At 42.3% G+C, this 22,737-nt stretch overlaps 1 protein-coding gene across 4 annotated transcripts in view; it reads right to left on the bottom strand.

The window, feature by feature from the left end:
- The window catches only part of ZNF148 (zinc finger protein 148), a 37,885-nt gene extending 16,143 nt beyond the window's left edge, over positions 1–21,742 (bottom strand). Inside the window, exons 1-3 of one of the 4 annotated variants that reach the window (XM_042877820.1) lie at positions 21,707–21,742; positions 4,083–4,428; positions 2,713–2,838 (exon numbers count right to left, since the gene is read on the bottom strand). In XM_042877820.1, coding sequence (XP_042733754.1) covers positions 2,713–2,838; positions 4,083–4,412 — 456 coding nt within the window. In that variant the 5' untranslated portion in view covers positions 4,413–4,428; positions 21,707–21,742. Of the gene's footprint in view, positions 1–2,712; positions 2,839–4,082; positions 4,429–18,102; positions 18,122–20,800; positions 21,214–21,706 lie in introns of those variants that run through there. The other 3 variants (XM_042877819.1, XM_042877821.1, XM_042877822.1) reach the window with 3 other exon arrangements.
- Between the last annotated feature and the right edge of the window lie 995 nt (positions 21,743–22,737).

The following is a 22,737-nucleotide window of genomic DNA, read 5'->3' as shown; positions in this document are numbered from 1 at the left end:
GTTTACTTTGCCCGTCTGTTGGAAAGGATGCAAAGTAACCAAACCACCTCTGGGCACTGTACCATGGATAATCACATTTTAAAGCAAAAATTTATATTCGTTTTTTCAAATCACGATTGCAATTTGCTAAGAGACAAATTATGTAGGATAGACATACAAATTACCTACATCTGCATAACAACAGCGATCTCGGAGACAACATTGTATTTTAAGAACCAAAACCCCAAAGCAGAACAACCAAGACAACAGTATTATCCTTCAGCCAAGTTTTTCACTCAGTAAAATATGGCTCACTCAATATACACGTTAGAACATCTCTTTGACAAATTCAGCTTTCCACACTCAATTGCTTTGGTGTCAAGGCAGCTATTTTCATTTAAGGTTGGAAAAATGAACTGAAAAAAAAATATTTACACTACATCTATCTCATTCAATAAAGCTCATTATAGGTTTTCTCTTAATTTGTCAAAATGAAAAGGAAAAAAAAAAAAAAACAAAATGAAAACCCACACCCAAACCCTCTACTATCTCTGGCAAGAGCGTAAGAAAACCAGTAAATACAATGCGTTTCCAAAAGGCTTACTTAACTGGAAATAGAACTATAAAGAAGCACTTAAGAAACCTTCAGTAAAAGAATTTAGTCCCTTGTTATTAAAAAATAAAAGTCTGCTGGGGAAAGACATCTGCATTTTGATTAGTTATGACATTTAAGGTTTTATGATAATGATAATGATGAGAAAGGGAGTCAGAATAAATGAAATAATCTCTCTGCAACAGTAGCAAATGCTGTAGGTTCTACTTAAAACAATTTTTAGCTTTGCTGCATCCAAATTCAGCAAAAGGGAAAGTCTCAGCTAACAAATTCTTGTGCATTCACTCTGAAGGACAAGCACATTCATACGCATGGAGGAGTGGCATGTTGCAGCTCCAGTAAGCCTCTGATACAGACAGAAAAATTCTGCTCTGTAACAGCGCTCAACTAATGAAAGGCTGACTGATTAAATCAAAATAAATTTAAATACCTCTTAGGATTTCTATACACATATTGAAATATTTTAAATAATCATGCAGAAAATACACTTAATTTCACAATTATGCTAACCCTGGGCTTTCTACTGCATCCATTCACTGAACATCTCTTAAATCAAGAACGTTAACTTTGTCAGTGCAGCTTTCATAATAAAAGTAACAAGAGTATGTACATGTCTGTGTGTGCATGTGTATGTGTGTACATGTGCATGCATGTGTGTGCATGGAAGGGGGACAAGAAGATAGGATTCATAAAAGCAACTGACTTTTTATGCATATGATGACTACACTGATACAAAATTTAAAATGTTTCCACATATCCACTGACTTCCATTTGTAAAAGTCCCAGCTGCAGTTTGGATAGAAAAATCAACCTGTTACTCTGGAATTGCTAACTTAAGCTGGAGTAGACTGTCACCTACGTCAGTCCTTTAGCTTCTTTCTGCCATTCTACTCTGACAAGCTTGAAAAAAAAAAAAAAAGGGAAGAGAGACTGAAAAAACCCACAAACCTGTTTAACAATTCTCCTGATCATTTTTCAATCTTTTGTTATCTCAAAAGAATGACATTGACAGATTGGAAGATAAAAAGGAAGCATGCAAGTACGTGCCTGTAGAAGGAGGGACACATGCCTCTTCTACCTTGCAGTGTTTCCATGGAAGTGATCTTTGGAGGGTATTCAACCTAGATCTCCTTTTTCTATCAAAGGGACAAACATCTTGATGCAAAGGATTTGGAACTTGCTTCCACACCCAATCTGAAACAATCTGTCAACTTTACAAGTGTACTACAAACATCACCAAATTTGGCAGTGCTTTGAAGAGGACTGGAGGGTCCCCAGCAGGAATTTTTGGAACTTTTCTTGGTGCTAAGTTGAGTTTTCCTTCTATGGGTACACAGCCTAGGTTGAGTTCAGAATAGGCTTATTTAATGCTTCCGTGTGACCTCATTTTTGCCTTTCAGAGCATCCAGCATAGGTTCTATTTTAAATATGAAGACTGATTTAGAGAGTTACTAGAAGGTCTAACACTGCTACCTCATGAGGTGAAATGACTGTTTTTATCTGAAGTCTCAGAAGAAAGCCTATGTTTTCAGACATACGGGGACACATACTCTTCATGAATGGATCTACAAAACAATTTTTGAAGTAACAAACGAGCAGCTCTCATAAGAATCTTTTGATATAAATAAATACATATATGAAGATGATTATGACCACAGAAACATTCCCTACCAGTAGATTATTTTTTGTATATTAGTCAACTTTTTAGAGTTTTCCAAACTACCATTTTAGATTTCTTTTTAAAAACTTTTCACTATGCATAAAGCATATGAAATGGTCAGGCTCAAAGAAAAGCACAATTATTGTTAGACTGATACAGAGTAATGATTTATAGGTTGTCTACAAAGCTACCGACTCAGTTTTAAAAAAATATTTGGAGAAGACTCCCTGGAGAGACAGATGTTAAAATACGTCAAGGGTTCACGTTGCTAAAAAGAGTTCAAAGAAAAACACTGTTATATCAGGTTTTGTTTGGGGTCTCTAGTAAACTTCAGACCTGCATCTTTACTGAGCAAACAAACCATTTCCAGCCTAACTACTTCAAATGCTAATGAAATTAGTCATAGTAAACCAAATCTTCAGGTTCTTTTAATCTTGGTTTTGCCAAATCAATGTCTTACTTTTGCTGGTGAACGCTGTTTTCTTTTCTTCTTTTTCTGCAAATCTACTGGCTCTCGTATTTGTTTTTTGTCTCGTTTCTGTTGTTCAGATGCATCAGTAAAGGTAATTTCTTGCTTTACACTGATCTGTTAAGATACCAAGTGCCAGTTTCAGGTAAGGTTCTCACTACAGAAAAGCAATTTTTCAATTTTAGAAGATGACAAACTGCTGAAACAGAAAAATCTTTTTCTAAAGGGAATTATCTTGTGGCTTCATTCTTTCAGAAATTTAAGTGAAAGGAATAATAAATATCTAAGTAAAAAGGGCATAGTTAATTTTTACAGTGACATTTTGATGTATCCTTTCATTCATCTCCCAAAGTCTTTTTTCCTTCTGATCTGTGGTGATTTTGAGATCACTCTTTATATTAAAATCACTTCCATCTGTAAAACCATTCAGCTTTTCACACCTATTTTACTTTAGTCTGCGTATTGTCAATGCAAGCTTCAACTGAATAGTTTATTATATATTTAAGACAGAAATATTTTTAAAGAAAACAAAGATATTGCTAACAAAGGGCTTGGTGGTGTTTTTTGTTTGTTTGTTTGTTTGTTTTCCAAAAAGTACTTCTCGAGGTAAACTTTAATGAAGAGCAAGATACTCTTACATTTTTCTAACAGCTGAACTGCCTGATCTCCAGCTAACAGAGTAGTGTTTTAACAACGCTACCTTTCTAAGGATTATTCCTCGTATATAAGGCTATCTACTTTTAAGGTCCTTGCAATTATCCTTTATGTTTGACGGGTAACAGTGATGATGTGCTGCTTTACAGACAGATGCTCTGCTTTCAAAAGGAAGTCATCTGTATTCGCTCTGGGAAAGATGAGGTACGGCTTCTGTTAGATATCGAGGAGGGGCATATTTATGGTCATGTATGAAGTGTCACAGTCCAACCTGCAGTGTGAATGCAATTGCTAAGCGTCCACATATTTGGAAAACATATAAGAAAATGCTTCCTATATCAAAAGAAACTAAACAGTACTACCAACCGAATAAACAGTATGCACCTTCTCGTAATGCTATTTATTCTGGTCTATAGCTACCCTGGAACATTAAATATATTAAGAAGAGCACATTTTAACTCGCTAATACTATGGTAACAGCCTGATTATAAAATATTTATAAAACAGATACTTGAAGATTATACTTAATTGGAAAAAACTGTCCACAGACAGAGGCAAACAACATTTTCGTAAGTAGCATCTATTCATAAATATTTTGATAATCAAAATCCAAACAAGCAATTAATAGATTCTTGCCAGAGTAGGATAAGACTACCAGATCAAGTTCCCTAGTAAATTCTCCAATATTTCACAAATAAATTGCTTACAGGGACGTTAACAGCATACTGCAGCCCTTGAGGAAGTCTATCTTGCGTATCCATGTCATCATCATTTTTTACCGTCTCCTCATGGACCATGAGTTCATCATGTGAAATCATCTCTTGCTGTCGAAGTTCACTTTCCTGTAACACTTCGTCTGGTGCAAGAATTTCCTGGTGCGCCATAGTCCGATCTTGAAGCACTGCCTCTTGCCGTTCTCCCGACACTCCGGACTGGTCAGATACTGCACCCATCCCTACCATAGCCCTGGATGACTGCATCTGGTCTATGCCACCACATTTAAGAAATAATCCTCCCAGCTTGTCTTCAATGTTCATTCTTAAGTGCAATAACCTACAAAGAAAGTTTTAATAGTAAACATCTACAATTGGTGCTCTTGCTTAAAGTTTTTACTTAAGAACATTTTATAAGAACTCAGCACTCAACACGCACGCATGCACTCCACTCCTAAAATCTATACCCAAACAGAAATGAAAAACTGGATGCTTCAGTTCAACACTAAACATTCTCCTTTCACACACATGCATGTGGACACAAATGAACACTTTTGAACAAAAGGTTTATAACAAAGTGCTTTTAAATTGCTGGCAAAATTGGAGATTAAATGAGAGCTAATTCCTTCTCCTTATTCCTTAGAAAACTGGTGTTTGGTTTTTTTCTTCCTCCCCCTCCACCCCCCCATTTTCATTCTGTTTCAGTTGTCTGAGAAACACTGTCAGGTTGGTCCCATTCTCCCTATTTCCTTGTTCTTTAAGTGCTCTTTCACCACCACTACCCCAGACCACACTAGAGAAGCTGGAACATCTTAACAACCCAAAATGAGAGGAAAAGGTAACTTTCTGTCTCAACACGTACACCACAGGAGAACTACAGAGAAGCAGAGTTTGTTTATGAAAAGGACATTCATTTCCACACCGCTAAGCTGGCACATTAGTCAGGAAGTATTTATTCCAGGCGGGAATAGCAATACCATTACGCTGATTCATGATACACAGAGATACAGAACTCCAACAAGTGTCATGGCTTTACCAATTGCTTTTTACTACAAGGCAGCAGGCTTTTGTGGCTGGAAGCAGCAGCACAGAGCAGGTCCAACAGAAGCACACGATGGACATCTGAGGGGCACCAGGCCCAGCACTGCCACCGGGTGAGGGAACGGGTTGTCCTGCTTTGCTCTGCACAGCCTCACCTCAGCATTGGCTGCAGGTTTGGGTCCCACAGTACAAAAAGGACATAAAACTATTAGTGTCCAAAGGATGTCCACAAAGATGGTGAAGGGACTAGAGGGGAAGACATATGAGGAGCAGCTGAGGTCTCTGGATGTGCTCAGCCCAGAGCTGAGGAGCTGAGGGAAGGCCTCACGGCAGCTGCAGCTCTCACAGGGAGCAGAGAGCAGCACTGAGCTCTGCTGTCTGTGACAGCCACGGGGCCAGAAGGAACAGCATGGAGCTGTGTCAGGGGAGGGGTAAGGTTCTGCCCCAGAGGGCCGTGAGCACGGCCCTAGTTGCCTGAGTTCAAAGGTCATCTTGACACCACTCTCAGATATAGGCTCTAAAGTTTGGGTAGCCCTGTGTGCAGCCAGGAGCTGGGCTTGACGATCTTCAAGTAACCCATCCAACCTGAGATATTTGATTTTGCTGCATTTGAAATAGAAATATGATGTTGGTATGTTACTCCTCAACAGCCTCAAATTCTGTCCCCCAAGCTTGCATCATGGTGAAGTGCTCCATTCCCATTCCAACTTCAAATGCAAGGCTATGCTTCCCTCCATATAGCTCCAGCTAACAACTTGTAATCAAAGCAATCAAGTCTGACTGGAGCTGCCCAAGCCATCACCCTGCAAAGCCACCTACCCATACCCACTGCCAGCTAACAGCCTGCCAGTTTGCTATATCACTGCATCAAACAAACACACATCACATATTTAAATCTCTTTCTTTGGTGTGGTTACTTTCCAAAGGATTCTCTTCATCAGGAAAATCTGAAAATTCTCAATGCATCCTAAACCTTTTATACCAAAAGTGAGTTTATACCAAACTACAGTGAGTTCACAATAATCTTTCTTCATTCAGGTGAGATCCTGCATTGCTTGGTTGGAATGCATGCCAAAGGCAGAATCAGCTGAAAAAGACTGGGAAGTTCTGCTAGAGGATAATCTGTTTCAAAAACTATTACTTTCCGACCTTCTGAAAGTAAAATTCACTCACTCTGTTTCTTAAAAAAAAATAAAAAAATAAAAATAAAAATCCACTTTAACACCTTCTAATAGCTACTCATGTCTTCTTACACAGAAGTGGAATAGCATTTGTCTCTGTTCCCTATGATGAGAGGCTCTAAATTTCTGTCTATCATCAAAAGACTGACAATCAGGATAGTCTGACTTCTCCAAGTTCCAAATATTTACAAGACATGTCAAAAAACAGCTTTTCAGGCAATTAAAGATCTTTCTACTCAGCCTTACTTTGCTGAAAGTCAGGAGAGCACGGTCACCAAGCTAAACCCATGTAAATATGACGATGCCATCAACAATTCTAATAACCCCCTTCTTACACACACACACACACACACAAAAAAAAAAAAAAAAAAAAAAATTTTGGATACAAAAAAAAAAAAGCAGCTTTTTTGTGATAGGAGTAGAAGAGAAAAAGTTCTAAGAATACTTTTGCTTTTGATTTGTCCATTTTTCTTCTGCAATTTTAACACAAGGACATTTGATGCCTTTGAAATCTTGCTCTTGATTTTCTCAGCATCTGTCTTCAAATACAGACAACTCCTTACTGTCGTAAGTGAGTTCAGGTAGGTAACAAGCTCACTCCCAGTTAATCTACTTTATAATCAGAGAATGGGGTTTCAAACCTCCAAGAGAAAATGCATGCCTGGTATGCCACACAGCCACCCAGAGACATGATATAATTCATGAAGTATTTTGGAGAGGTAAATGGGAAATCATATCGATTGTTTCTCAGCTATAATGCAACTAGAAACCTGGCACAGCACAAAAAGCTGTTTTGTTTTTTTTTTTTTCCCCAAGAATGTAGGTCTCCAAGGGAGATCCTGCAGCAGCAGACCTTAGTGATCCTAAAAGAAGAAAAAGAGGGTGAATTTATCATCTTAGCAGGGTGGAGGATCCTGTGTTAAGAAATGTGAGAAGGAACTGAAGTTCTGGACAATCTGTCCCCCATGGAATCATTAGTTGATAAAGGATGGCACAAAGGAGCTAAGGTTTCTTAGGTAGGGCACTTTAAAAATACAGCACGGAAGGCAGACTCCAAGGAAAACAAACTGATATATTTAATCATTTCAGTCCTTAACCTGAGTTTATTCACATCTGGGACATGTCTTACATAGACCACCATTCGCTATGCCTTTTCTTCCATTCCACAGTAAGACAGCAGCATAAGCTCAGTGCAGATTCTAAAGAGGAATTATATGGGCAGGTACTGGAATACAAAAACTCAAAATAATCAAGAGCATTCCAGGAGAAAAAAAACAAAAGCAGAACAAAACCAAACAGAATCAAGTGTGAGAACACAGTGGCCCTGATCTGTCTGCTCCAGGTACTGAACGAAACAGTTGCTCCACACCGGGGATTCCACCCTATCACTATGAAATTAGGTACGAATTGAGGAAATCCTGGATGAAAGCAATTTCCTGGCAGGAAGGTAGGCAGACAAATGAAAACAGAGAGACCCAAGCGTTTAATACAAAAGAGCTGCTACTTTCACCAAGAGATGTGGGCAGGCTCATGACGTGCAGAACGACAGGAGAGTCGGCAAGAGGGAACAGCTGCCCAGAAGACAGTCCAGCATTAGGTGGCATTTATTGGACTTATTAGTTCTCTGAATTGGCAATGATATGGAAACTTTCTTCTCACCCTGCCTAGCAGACTTAGTAGTCATGCAAATGAAAGCACTCTGCTGTTTTCCAGTCATGATCTTGAGTCATATCGGATGCTGCTACTGTGAGTGTACTGCTTATTAAATCAGGCTTTCAAACATCTGGCTTTTCATAGAAAAATAATGAGAAATCATACTGTTAGGCTGCTCAGGCTGCAAATTCTAAGTGATAAAACACTGTAAGCCATACGAAACCAAGGTACTGATTTAAAATGAAATGCAAATAAAAATAAGCTATTAATCCAAATGAGAAGTATCCCAATTGCAGCCATCTCAGTAAAACAAGACTAATTTGTCAGCTGGCACCTTTTGGCTCACACAAAAAGAATCCTTTCACTTGAATCGAAGAGGAGGAGAGATGTGTTCTTGGAAGAATGACAGCATGATAAAGAAAATGTAAGTTAAAAGCATTCAAACGAGCTCACTTTACTAAGCCTGTAAAGATTAAATAAATATTTTAAGTGCAAGATGCATCTGTGAGATAAAGATCAACTTATTTTGAGATTATCGTGACTGAAGTTAAAATAACACAAACCATACATGAACATACACAAGTATTTTTTTTGGCATAAATCACTGTTATCCTTATTGCAGAGATATTTTCTACAGAATTCCAGAACTTTATCAAGCTCCACTAAACAATCATATGATTTTGGCATATTCTTTGACTACACAGAGGGGAAAAAAAAGCCACCAACAAAAGTAGTGCTTGGTAGAGCTTCTCCAAACCTTTACTTTGTGCAAAGCATTTCACAAGAGACATCTATAGGCACAAATTTGGGGAAAAGAAAGATGGGAAGAGACTGCACGGAAGAGTGCTCATCAGATACCTCAGCTCCTACTCCTTTCACACAATGCTCAGCAGCTGCTTGCACAGCATCTCCAGCCAGGGAACCACGCTGCTTCACTTCAAACACCACTGCTGAGCCAAGCCCTGCAGCACTTCTCAACAGTTGCTCACTTCAGAACCCCAACAGCATTTTTTCCAAAGATCACGGTGCAGTGAGTTGGAGAGACGGGTGGGAAACACAATATTCCCAATGAAAGAAAGAGCTGCCTGTGGCTCTGGGCAGCCTGGTCTGGGGGTTGGTGACTGTGCACAGCAGGGAGTTGAAACTAGATGATCACTGCGGTCCTTTTCAACCACAGCCAGTCTGTGATTCTAACAAAATTATCATAAGAGAAAAGCGTGAGGGGCTTTCAAACTCAGAATTGAAAATTAAAATAAATCATAGGGACACAGTAACATCTAAAAACGACTACTTGGGATGGTGGCTGCTATGTATTAAAGCTGAAAAGACACCCTGAAGGAAAGGGATAAACTAGACAGCCACCAGAGCACAACGTGTGGAGCAGCATGTTTTCTCCACCCTGACCGAAGGTGCTGAGCAGTTATCCTGCCCTTTCTCTCCTTTGCTTAAGCAAGCAGTAAAGCATTAATTAATTATCAGCAAGATCCAGAAACACTAATTGGGTTCACTTAAAGATTTGCTATTTTATCTACATCCTGCAGCCTTTGGAAGAACGACTTTAAGCAACAAACTGTAGAAAGGCTACCAGTGCAAAAGCTCAAGAAACTTCAGAAAACAAGCAATATATGGGAATGCCTGAGCATATTATTGTCTCTAAAGGCTCCTCTCTATGGCCACACTACAATGAGTCATGCTAACCTCTGAATTTAAATGAATATCGGGTACACAAAACCACAAAATTCAAGTGAACCCAGTCAGATCACGCAATGTGTCGTGGATTTTCACATCAGGAAAGATACTTATCTGCATTATTAAAATACTGATACAGTCTAATATAAAAGGAAACACAGCTAGCTTCCACAATGTCAAAAGTTTCATTTTAAACATACAGCCAAGGCCTGGAAAGTGAAAAATAATACCCTCATTAATGGTTCTAAATAAAGAACATTAAATGTTATCTCTTCTCCCTACTCAGAAAATAAGACAAAGCTAAAAGAAAGACTTCGAAATTAACATCCATGCATTGATAAAAATGAATTAGAATGTGCTGACTCGCAGAATAGAAGGAAAGCAATCAAACATGACGCGTTGTGAAAAGGTCCACAGATCTGAAAATTGCACGTTCTAAACCAGAGCGTACGATGCAGTCACTCTTAGCATTTTTAGCACGGTTGTTTCTAAATGCCCTGTGGTGCTGACTGCACGCCAGCAGCACAGGGCCTGATCCTACACAGACGTCCACTCATACTGAGCTGTGAATAGTCCTATTACAACCAACAGGATTACTCCCAGAAAATCTACTTATTGTGCATAAAATTATCCGTGCATGAAAATCCTTGCCACCTTGCTTACCCTAAATTCAGTACTGGATCATCACCAGCAAAACCACATCTAATAGCAAACACACCTGTAAGAAAGCTTTCAATATTAACAAAGCCATGGTTGCATTTTAAAACCAACAGGGATGTTATCAGTGTAGCAAACTCATTAACATTTTGTAAAATGTTACACATGACAAGTATGCCTCAAGCTGAATTTCTGTAACAGTATTTCAGATATTGAATACATATATATATATATATATATAATTTTTTACAGCAGTTATGTGGCATAGCTAAACCAATCTGCCAGCTAACTGTCACCAAAAGGGCACTTCTCTTTCCTTCTAACTGACACTCTGCTCCTTCCTCCTAACTGTGACACTCTGCCCCTATCTGTTGCACTAATGCTGCGCTCATACAAACAGACATTTATACAGTTCATAAACACTTGCATTTTGGGTTGGTTTTTTTTTTCAGTTATTAATTTTCTGCCAGACTAACTCGCAGAATTGATTTACCACAGACTGTCAGAGGCAGTTCAAAACAGTGTGGGAGCAGGCCCTTCTCTTTGCAGCACCCACATGCTAACAGGCTCAGCCCATCTCATATAATTTCACCTTGAAAACAAACAGAAAAGACAAATATGTTGCTTTTAAAAATCTTTTTCTTTTTTTTCTTTTTTTTTAATATAAAGTCTTTAAGTTCCTTGGAGAAAATCCTGGGTTTCATCACTGCTCTGCTCCCTGCAAATATCTGCAAGGCCTCTCTTCCTGCTCCCCGCTTCTTGTCACTGGCACTATTCTAGTGTTATTTTACAGAAGATGGTAACCTGCTGTTGCTATCAGTTACCCCACTGGCTTCAATGGCAAAGGCCTCCAAGTATGTATGTACAACAGTATTTCTGGTATTTCCAGACTATTTCCTAAAAATCTATAAAACCTTACACACAAAAAGCCCTGGGAGAATACAAGAAGTTGCATCCATACATACAAAAGTCTGGAACAAGTGCCTGGGTCATCAAATTATCATCAAAAATTACCATAATTTGCCTGTCTCACATTTTGGCACTATAAATAAGTAGGATGTATATAGTTTATAAAACCATTGGTCCATTTTTACAATGGCTGAAATAAGTGTAAATGAGGCAAGAAGTCATGACCACTTAAGCAGTTCAACACTATATTGCAAAACAGAGTCCTACCCTTGATCCTTCCAGAGATCATCTGCAATTCTACAGCTCTCAAAGAGCTCAGTGGACATCTAGACCAAACGCAAGTTCTGGTCTTACTCCCAGGCATCAGTTCTCCAACCATATCATTTCCCTGAGGACCAGTGAAAATACTTGTCAGAATAAGCAGTGTTCAATACAGGTCACAAGGGTGAACTGATCACTTTTTAGTGTTCTTGTTCCTGTGGCCAACACAGCTCCTGAGGGAAGAAGGTGGCATACACGAGATGGAAAGGGATGCCCACATCACTTACTTAGCAAGTGAGACAGACAAGAGTGCTTCAGCCTGCCCTGGGACCTAATCCCAGATCAGAAAGCACAACCAGCACATTTCTAACTAATACACTTGGGTGGAGGATCACGAGAGGAATGGGGAAGCACAGACAGAGCTGGCATCAAGAAAAGGCAAGTGCAACGGGATGACTGAAGAGAAACCATGATGTTGGAACAGAGCTGTGAGAGACTGATGGATTTGGCTTCTTTTCTCAGCTCTGCCACTGCTCTTGGGCACATCTGTCATTTCAGCAAATCTTCCTTCTCCCTGCACTTTCATTTCCTTCTCTCTACAACACAGCGATGACCTACTGAGGGCTCAGCTGTGAAGAGAGCAGTTGGAACTATTTATGAGGGGCTCACTAACCTCTCTTTCAACAAACCATATTCATTCTGCCTTCAGAGCAAGATTAAGCTGAGTACAGTAACAGAACACGTTATATAATGAGAAGAAAGCTAACGACTGAGCAGCTGCTCATTCAGTGAGAACCACGTATCCTACTATGCATTCAGAAATGAGGGGGTCTCCGTGGGAGGAAACACTGAGTTCATGTCTCATTAAAGACCACAATATAAAAGAATTGAGCTACAGCAATGAAAATACATTTACTATGGTAAATTTACAGTGGCATAGGTAAAACTCCATGCTGTAATTTCAATGTTTATTTGTTTGACTTACCTAAAAACATTCTTCCATACCTAAAAACCTTCTTTCATACCTAAAAACCTTCCAAGTGCACACTTCTCTTGTCTGTAATATCTTTGCTTAGCTTCTCATTGTTTTCTAAAAGCCCATCCATAGGCATTCAAGAAAAATAGTAATTACAGAAAAACTCAAGTCAATTACTTAATAAGTCCATACAGACTAAATAATATGCAAATGCAAGTATAATCAAGAAGATTTTGATCCCAAAACCTTAATGGCAAAACCCACAGCTGTCTCAGAGACCCCCTATTTACATACAGGTCAGGATAAAGAAAACTTCCAGGAAAATCCCAACCATAATCTAAACCATAGGTGTGATGGACACAAACAATGCATGCAAAACATCCATGAACACAGACTGTGTTCTTAGGTCTCACTGAAGCATTTGAGATCATTATTTATACACCGGCTCTCAGACTATGAGGGCAGCTACCATGTTTTGGAATGCAGGAATCATTTTCCTAAGTTGCAATTTCAGTTCTAGGATGCTGGCAAAAACTAAATAAATAATTTTTCCTTAACTTCATCACAATAAACTTATTCAAGATAAGCATACGCTCTGTGTCACACCTAGAAATAAGTTGTGAGAGGTGCTGTTGGCTTTCTGCAGAGTAACTTTTCATACATTGAGCTTCTTCTCCTTTACATCCTGGTGTATCTTTATTGTTAAACTATATTTGCTATATTTCAACCACACTTTTCACCTACACGTGCAACAGTAACCTCAGAAAATCCAATTAGTCCAAAAGATGAAATAATCAATGTGCCTTTTGTGGAAGATTCACTGTGGGCAGACAGAGCAAATTTTCTTTCTCTGTTGCCTTCCAAACACCACCGCGTTACCTTCAGAGGGCACCTTTCAAAGCCATCAGCGTGGGCAGAATATGTGAAAGAGGCCTTCTGAAAGCTCAGAGGCAGACAGCTTGGTTGACTGCTCCATTCCTCTATCACAATAGGTCTGACCTGCCTACAGTAAAAATAAAAGGCTTCAGGGGACCTGTGCCACAAGATTAATACATCCAGCAACCAAAAAATACTAAACTGAATATGATGCACAGAAAATAAGCTGTTTCAAGCACAAACAAGTTTATCCACCTCACTTTTGCTAATGTAAACAAACACAAGGCACACACAGCTCAGCTGATGGGAAAACAAAGCCTGTGTAATAACAATCTCCTGGGGAAACAATATAGAGACACAAGGGACAGTTGTTAATCACAATGCAGAAGATATTTCTGTAAGGTGCTCTGACCCTTCAGAGATGACAGCTCTATCAGAGTATGAAAATACTAAGAGACAGCACCTTAGGTACCATTGGAAGCAGTCCTGCACTGCAAATGAATGGCTTGGGATGGAAGAGACTTGAAAAATGATCTGGTTCCAGTGCTGGCAGCCCTTTCATTCCTTTACTGCACAATGAAGAAGCAGCAACAGAGGACCTTGGGATTCTATAGTTAGGGAGGTCACTGACCAACAGTGAATAAAATAGATCTCTATTTTTTTTCAAAGCATTCAACCTGTTATGAACAGGGTGCCAGGGAGCAATTTTCATCCCAGGAACCATGGACTGTGGCCTCACTAACCACTGCTACAAGAGCCAAAGGAGAGCATCAAGCACCTCCATCAAGGAGACGGAGAAGAGGCAGAACGCAAACAGACACCTCTGTACTGAAAAGCAGTAGAAAATCAGCCAGAGGAGGAAGCAGCAGAAATAGACTCTAAATCGAGGATAGCAAGCAATAGGCCGCTTTCTTAAAAGCCACTCTCAGAGCACAAGTGACAGACGATGTAAAGTTGCCAAGGCAGCAAAGAAGTTTTTGAAGAGTGCAATTCTGTACAGTCAGGACATTTTTTCCCCCACACTGTTGAAACAAATCTATCACCTCCTCACTGATAACCAACAGTTGTGGTTAGACTGAATCAGCTAAGAACTATTCCTATCCTGCTTACATAAAATACCAGAATTGTAAGTCATTTTAATCTGCCTGATCCTCACTCCAAAGGAAAAAAAAAAAAAACACCAAAAAAACATGTCAAATCAGGTAACTGCTAACCACAGTGCTCTTCTGCAGCGAATCAGGCTGTCCCACCCAGCACGCCTCCCAGTGCTGCCCCACAGTACTCCAGGAGCAACACGGAGTAGGGAACCCCGCTGACTTCCATCGCATGCCCTGAGGTGATTAGTCCTCATTACAGACTGACTGTTCTCAAACAATTTTAAAACACTTAAGCTCATTTTCAGATCAAGGCAAGCCAAAACATGAGATGTCTAGAAGTCATTTAATAAGAGCAATAACAACAGAGATATTTTAGCCCGTTAACTAACACTGAAAATGATCCAAAACCTGAAACTTAGGATTGTGTGCTCCTGAAGGAAAGGACTGTATAAATTGGATTCTAGCTCAATAACTTTGGTACCCTGCAGCTAATTCTCGCTAATTAAGTGCTAGAATACAGTAAGACAAAAATTGAGATTGATCAAAAGATATGATTTGTGTTTATAATAACTCCTATAATTATTAGGAACAAAAATCATGACGGTTCTCGATGCCATTAACTCACAGGGCAGCAATTAAGAGCTACCACTCCAAGCAGGTCTGGAATTTCTGAGAACCACTAGTCAAGCAACTCCATGGCGAAGCCAAGTCTTAGTAAAACACATCCAGTGCAATCCATATCTGTAAGCAAGTAAGCAAGCAACCCGGAGGGTGAGAAAAATTTCTGAAAGGATTTTGTTAAAGGAAAAATCCAGCATGTCCTCACCCAGGCTCCCGCAGTGCACAGATGTGTCAGATGCAACAGGGTCAGGAGAAGCCCTGCAAGCATTGGGGTAACACTGGCACATAACTAAGGATGGAAAACAAAGAGCTGCCCAACTGTATGGCAAATTTGAGGCACACAGTTACAACAGATCCCATGCTTTTCAGATATGCAGCCATACCATCATTATCACTGCAACTGAGGAAAGCTCCGTGCTGTCCTATGACCTTTAAGGAATGCAAGCTGGGGACAACACAAACTGCAGGGTCAAGCAAAGGACTGGGAGAAAAGTTTTATGTTAATTGGCCCTTTCATACTGTTGCTCCTTGAAAAGTGACAGTAAAGTTGAAAGCTTCCATGTATTTGACCCAATAAGGTGTATATACCAAAGTGTGGGTTCCTACCAGGCACCAAGAAAGTCTGAACACATCTGGTTTGCCTGATGTACTTTTAACCATGAGATTAAGAAAACAACTCACTGGTTTTGCCTACAAATTGCTGTCTTGTCTACATATTCAAGCAATATATTAGGACAACTGGGTGATCACCCTCTGCACGCTCCTTTCCTATAGACTCTTTTTTATTCCTCCCTCCCAATCCCTTAATTTCGTGTCAAGTATAAATAATCTGTGATTGTAAAAACACATATTTGAAATATAACAGATTTATTTTCTATGAGTCATTTTAGAAGATACTACTGGCAAACTTCATAACATCTACAAGGAAAAAGCAAAATCAAAGCCAAGTAGCTTTCCTCTACTTCCTTATTCCCCTAAAACAAACCAAGCTTTCCAGATGCCCAGAAGACAGTCTGTAACTCACACATCTCTATGCTGACCTCACAAAAATTCACCAGGGTGTAACTGTCAGGTTCACCAGTGACAAAGGATGCTCCAAAGAACTGCAGCCTGATACAGTTCCCTTAAGGGATGATGGCAGTCTTCCCTTATACGAATTATTCATTTTTGGTTTACATTGTTAAAGCAGTATTCACACAGAACACCTTTCCAGTAGGTTTTACCCAAAACAGTGGTTATAAGGCCAAAAAGTTAAGTTGAACACCAATATTCCAGACTCTTCTGGAAGATCTACAACGACCACGTTCTAAAACAGTTCCAGACCCACCTGGATGCCTACCTGCACAACCTGGCCTAGGGAACCTGCTTTGACAGGGGGGTCAGACTAGATGATCTCTAGAGGTCTCTTTCAACCCATACAATCCTGTGATTCTGTGGTATCTGAGGATGGGCTGGCTCTATCCATAGCTAACCAACCGCGGTCATCACAAAACGCTGCCTCGCTTTAAGAAATGTAAGATGACTTCAGCAGAAGGAGTTGCTTGAGTTTACCAATCTTTCACAAAGAACTCATTGTTAAATGAAACTCTGAACACGAAATGAGAAGATCTTAAAAAATTATTTATAGTTACTATTGCATCTATAAATGCTCAGTGCTATAAATGTCTCAGCTTAAAAGCCTGACATCCACCTCACACAGATTTCATCTGACTTTGACATATAACAGTGACCCATGCCAGAAATCAGTGTGTGTGTGTTCAAAAACAGGAGAGAATGACATTTCAGGAGGTCAGCAGCAGAGATGATCATTTGCTTTAGAGTACGTATACTTGAAAAATTCTGAAATCATCCACTGCATCTGGAAAGAGTGACTGCTAGAATGCTTACAGGCTAAAATGTCATCTGTGCACATCAAGTCCGGTGAAATGTACTCATCTCTTGGCATTAATACTCCTTTTGCTCCTTTTGCAAAACTGAAGAATGCGTGCAAAGTAATGCTATGGATTCACTTGTCAAAAGCAAGACGCAAGAGTTTCCACTATCAAGGGAAGCCTGCAGAGAGCTGGCCAACGCAGGAACTGCTTCCCTGCTCTGCCCCTCCCCAGCAAGCTACAGACTGCAGCTACATCCCAGGCAGCCCATGTGCTGCTCGTGTTTGGCAAAACACACTCCAGTTTATGCTGAACATTCCTCACACTCAGTGACTTTGTGCCAGAAATCACCACAGATACACACAAGAAGTATTTTATATGTTCGCACACACATATGCACACACGCTTCTTAGCAGCACATCACCATTTGCTTGATTCGAATTTAATCCCAACAAAATAGAAAAAGAGGCATATTTTCAGGAAAGTCATATAGAAGTTGACTGTATTTTATACCATCTGAATCTTGTCCCCCTCTTCTTGCTTAAATGCTGTCAGTGAACATATGACTATAAAAGCTGCCCCGCATCAGTATTTGTCATTCCACCCCTTGCACAAGGTAGCATGACCCAGCCTTGATGTTGCTGGCACTGTAAATGCTCCTAATTATGTATTTTACCCTAATTTTGGAGTACATAAGTAGTAAAAGTTAATGCAGACTTGATGGACAATCATCCCAACGCCACTGAGATACTCACTGAAGTTTTTTATGAATGGGCATCTCTTTCTGTTATGGACATAGCTGTCATTTGAAGTCTCCTGCTCTACAGCTGTTTATCAACCTCACATCTGAGTTTGTTTACACAGACATCACCCCAGCTTTCTGCATCAGCACTACTGAATGCTCTACCAATAAACTATTTTGTCTTACAGGTATTTCACGGGCACCTTGTGGGCTTTTTTCCTCGCATCTAGACAGTTTACATTTGCTCGGCTGCTCATAAATGACACCCTACTGCTGCTTGCAGGTTGGAACTTCTTCCCACACAGATTTCATTTTATCATCAGACTGTTTAATTCGGCACATATAAAAATGTCATCCTCGTCATAAGGAGAGAACTAGACAGCACTGTCTTCAAGTTTTCTGCATAAACTGTGACAAGACACAGCTACTGCAATACTAACACGTCTGTGGAGCATATCAGTTGCAGGATAAGGCCAATGCAGGGACTCTGTTCAAGAGCTGTGCCTCGCTGTTTTCCAAACTGCAATGAAATCATGAAGTAATATAAATTAGTAACACATTAACTGTATTACATTACTGGTAAAAACCATCACCTTTCAGTATCAGTCTTGAACACATTAACACACTGATAATGTATCGTGGATTTTTCCAGATATTTTATCCAAGATGCTGAATATCTGAATGATCCATGAAAAATCCCTACATGCAATTAAGGGCTGACATTTTAATACAAAACAATACTGGAAAACTCACATACCTTACTGTATTTAAAATTGTTTGATAATTTAGAAGTTAAATAAGTTTAACCAGTGACATCTGTGTAGTTCATGGCATTATTGCTGATGTATAAAATATTCTATGTGAGATGATGAAAAGATTGTGTATTGAAAATATATAGTGTGCTAATGAATTCAACAGATGGGAGTTTAATTGCACTGAAAGACAACTGAAATAAATTAACTAACAGAATTTGCCTAACTGAAAATAAATCTCCAAGTGTGAATGGGTTTTGTTTCATTGGAGGAAGGGTTTCTCTTGGTATATGCCTCCTTCTGACACATCCCACTAACAGCCATGCCTCAGCTCCTAATAACCACTAAGTTATACATATAAACTTCAATGCCAGTTCAGGGTTTCTGCTTAGATGTCAATATATAGAAGAGGCAAACAAATTAAGACACAAGTGAATCACCACACCGATGTTTCACATTGCCTTGTAACCTGGAAAGAGCAGACACCCATGGTTGCTTATGTCCATGGGGCTTCATTTAGACAGACTGGACTGTCAGCTAAAGGTTTGAATCTATTTCATCATAAACGATGTTGGTTTGAAAGGCAGCTATCATTAAGATGCCATGCTGAGGGAGAAAAAGTGCTTATTTTAAATAAAACTTATCTATGATGTTAGATCCACTAAAGATCCACTTAGGAATCTTTAAAACAAGTCCAGCGGCAACTGCTTTTCAGTCCTTGCCCCATTCATTCAGTAGAACAGATTTTGGAGTTTACACAACAAAATCAGACACCCTAACCTCAAGGTTATAGTCTCCAAAACACCACCACTGCATCTACTCATCAAGTATATATATGCTATTACTTCTTATCTCATTTTTGTTACTCCACAGTGAAAAAAACGTATTTTACATTAGAGCCAAAATTAAATCAAATTTAATTCCAAACTAAGCTAAACAATTAAAGACTTTTTAGCTTGATGAAGGGCCACCCCATGCAGCTGCTCACCCAGCCAAGTCTCCACTGGCAATATCTGCAGTGGGACAGCAGCACAGCCACACTTCTCACAGGGGCATCACTGAACACATCACTAACGCCCAGCAGCAGATACAACCCTGCTCTGCACCACAGAACATACCTTCCCTCTTCATTAGTAAATTTAAAAATATTTTACCTAGATCAATAAGCTACCAACTAATATCCTGAACTTGACTGCTCCCGAATTGATATCATTAAACCTGTAGTGCAAAGACCCCAGCTAGAAGCGAGCGAGGCTGTTTCAGATGTAGCATTATCGTATTTCTCTGGAGATACAAATTCTAAACACATAACTCACTCATATAACATTACTGGTACACAGACGTTCACAACTGGAAGTACAAATTTCCAGCCTCTACCCTTTCATCACACCAACTCTCTACATCATATGCATGCTCCACAGAGCCTTCAATCATAGTATCAATGAACCTTACACTGAACAGAGCACAAAAACCACCTTAACTACATAATGCTACAAAAGCTCCCTTCAGGTGAACAATTTAGCCTGCAATGTAACTTGGAACATTTGGAGTAATTTTTCTTCCAGACAATATTTTTTTAATAATTCTGGTCTTCAAGCAGTGACTTACCTACTTATGATTTGATTGCATAATCCATTGCGTTAGGGATTTTTCATCAATAGAATATGTTTTCAATATGGCAGAAACTGAACACATGAAGGACAATAACTAAGGTGCACATTACATAGCCATCTGTTAAGTCAGGCCTTAGCCCCAGGAGTGAAGACAGAACAAGTAGATGAGAGCTAAGTACAAGAGGCCAGCCTCATCTTTTTCAGCTTTACTCAGCTCTATGAGCTCACTAAGCACACGTATATTTGGGGATGAGGAGCTTGCAGGCATGCAGAAACAATGACAAAGAAAATACTTCTGGAAACTGAACACACGTGCACATTCTGCTGAATATTCACCATTGAGGACAACAAAAACTGTTTTCAGGGAAACAGTGCAAGTGAAGAATTAATTTTTTACAACTTTCCTCAATCACCGCAACAAGAGCAAGGCTGCTTCTGTGACAGGCCTGACTGAACCCCACACACTGAGAACCAGCACTGCCCAGAGACACCGGCTGCAGAGCTGGGAGCTGCCCTGCACCGCCACCGTCCTGTCCTGCAGCTGACAGCTGTCACCAGGAGCACACCAAGGCCACTGGAGAACTAGCACTGCCTGGAGATATGTCATGTTTTCTCCTGGAGGACAGACTTTAAGTCTGGTTTTGGCCATTAATGTACCTAGTCTGGTTTTGAGAACAGCGTTAAGAATGCCTGCAGAAGATGATGTGGGTTAGCACTCTTTTTCCACCTCATCTCCTCCCAAACTCACGCGGAGCAAAAGCTGTATCACTTACAGGAGTGAAATCTGATCTGGGCAGTCCAAGATGTTGAAGCAGGGCAGGCCCAGGTACACGCTGCTAGCCAGCACGCACAGCCTGCCTGTCATCTGCGGGCAACTACAGCAAACAAAGCCACCGAGATCCCATTTGTGAGAAGACCGTGCCACTCTGCGATCTGCCGGTCCCAGAAGTCACGGTGCCGCTGGAGAGAAAGGAAAGCTCTCTCCCATCAGCAGCTCCCCGAGCCGGGATGTCACACGTGCACATGCACGGGGAGGTCACGCTCCAGGTAGGCTTCCATTGCAAACCCACAGCTGCCGTCGCCGGGCTCCGCATATTTATCCTATCTTTGCGCAAAAACACCTCTGAGCGGCACCCAGCAGGCGATCGGTGCGACGATTTACGCCCGCAACACGAACGCCTGCCCTTCTTACGAGCCGCCGAGGAAAGGTTTCTCCGCGTTCGCTGCCGAGGAGGGCTGCAGGCACAGGGCAAGGAAGGCCTTGCGCGGGGGCCGGCACTCGCCGGGAGCCCCGTCGCAACTCGGCGGCTTCCCCGCTCGCCCCGCGAACAATGGGCCCCGGTACAACGGAGGAATGCGACCCGCCCGTCCGTCCGCCCGCGGCCCTTTGTCCGCCCGTCAGCGGCCGCACGGCTCTCCCGGCGCGACGCGTCGGCTCCGACCCCTCCCGGGCGGCCCCGTCGCGGCCGCGCGCTCCCGCAGGCCCGGGCCCGGCTCCCTTCGCCTCTCTCCTCGGAACGGCCTCTCCGGCGCCGAGCGCGGCCTAGGCGGGAGCGCCGCGCCGAGAACGAGCCGCGAGGCGCCGCTCCCCGATCCTCCCCCTCCCCGGTGCGCCCCCGGCACGGCGGGCGGGCCCTCTCGGAGCCGCGCGGCTCCCGCCGCCCCTCGCCGGCACTTACCGGCCGCGGAGCTGCGAGGAGAAGGCGGGCCGGGACGCGGCGGCGGCGCGGGGCGGCTCAGAGCGGCCGTGCCGCGGCCCCGGGCATGGCGGGGCGCGGGGGAGGGGAGGCGGCGGCGGCGGCGGCGGCGGCGGGGGGGAGGGGAGGCCGAGAGGAAGTTGGCGGCGGCGGCTTCTTCCTGCTCCGGCGGCCCTCAGCCTCCTGCTGGCGGTGACAGCGACGGCGCGGCCAGAGCGCCGCCGCGCCGCGGTGCACCATGGGAAGGCGCCCGGAGGACCGGCGGGGCGAGGAGCGGAGCCGCGCCGAGCGGAGCGCCCGCAGGGTTACGCGCGGGTCAGCGGGCGGGAGCGCGTCCACGAGCCGGGCACGGGCAGCGAGGGCGGGCTGCGCACCGCGCGCCTGCTCTTCTCTTCCATCCTCCGTTCCTTCCAGCTCGAGGTGCGTGGAGAAGGTGTCGTCGGTGCCGGCGGAGACGGTACGGCGATGCTGGAGGGAACTACGCTGCTGTTCCCCCGCTGGGACGCAGCCGGCAACGTGCGCGAAGGGGCAGCTGCCGGAAGTCCCGACCCTCCGCGATCGCCGTGTTCGCCACGACCCCAAACGACCTGGGGACGAGCAGAGGCCGCGTCTCCCTGACGTGCAGCCGTTCCTCGGAACAGCTCTGCACCCAAAGAGTCTGCATCTGCGCGGCTCTGTGTGGCAGCTCCTCACGCAGCCCTCAGCTCCAACCGTGTGAGGCTTCGCCGTGGCTGTAGTTGGCACTGGGGCGCCCGTGCCTCGAGTGCTGTGCTCGGTGGTGGGCCTCTCACTACAAGAAGTACGTTGGGGCCCTGGATTGTGTCCAGAGAAGGGCAGTGGAGTTGTGAAGGATCTGAGAATAATTTGAGGGAACTGGGATTGTTCAGCCTAGAGAAGAGGAGGCTCGAGGGAGACCTTATCACTGTCCTGCTCCCTAAAAGGAGGCTGTGGCAAGGTGGAGGTTGGCCTCTCCTCCTGAGTAACAGCAATAGGCATTAAGATATGCTAGGGAA

Source organism: Lagopus leucura, unplaced genomic scaffold (assembly GCF_019238085.1).
Source record: "Lagopus leucura isolate 7727_CA_CO unplaced genomic scaffold, USGS_WTPT01 Super-Scaffold_100019, whole genome shotgun sequence".
NCBI lineage: Eukaryota > Metazoa > Chordata > Aves > Galliformes > Phasianidae > Lagopus > Lagopus leucura.
The sequence above is the reverse complement of the archived record's forward strand: the minus strand, read 5'-3'. Positions and strand labels throughout refer to the sequence as shown.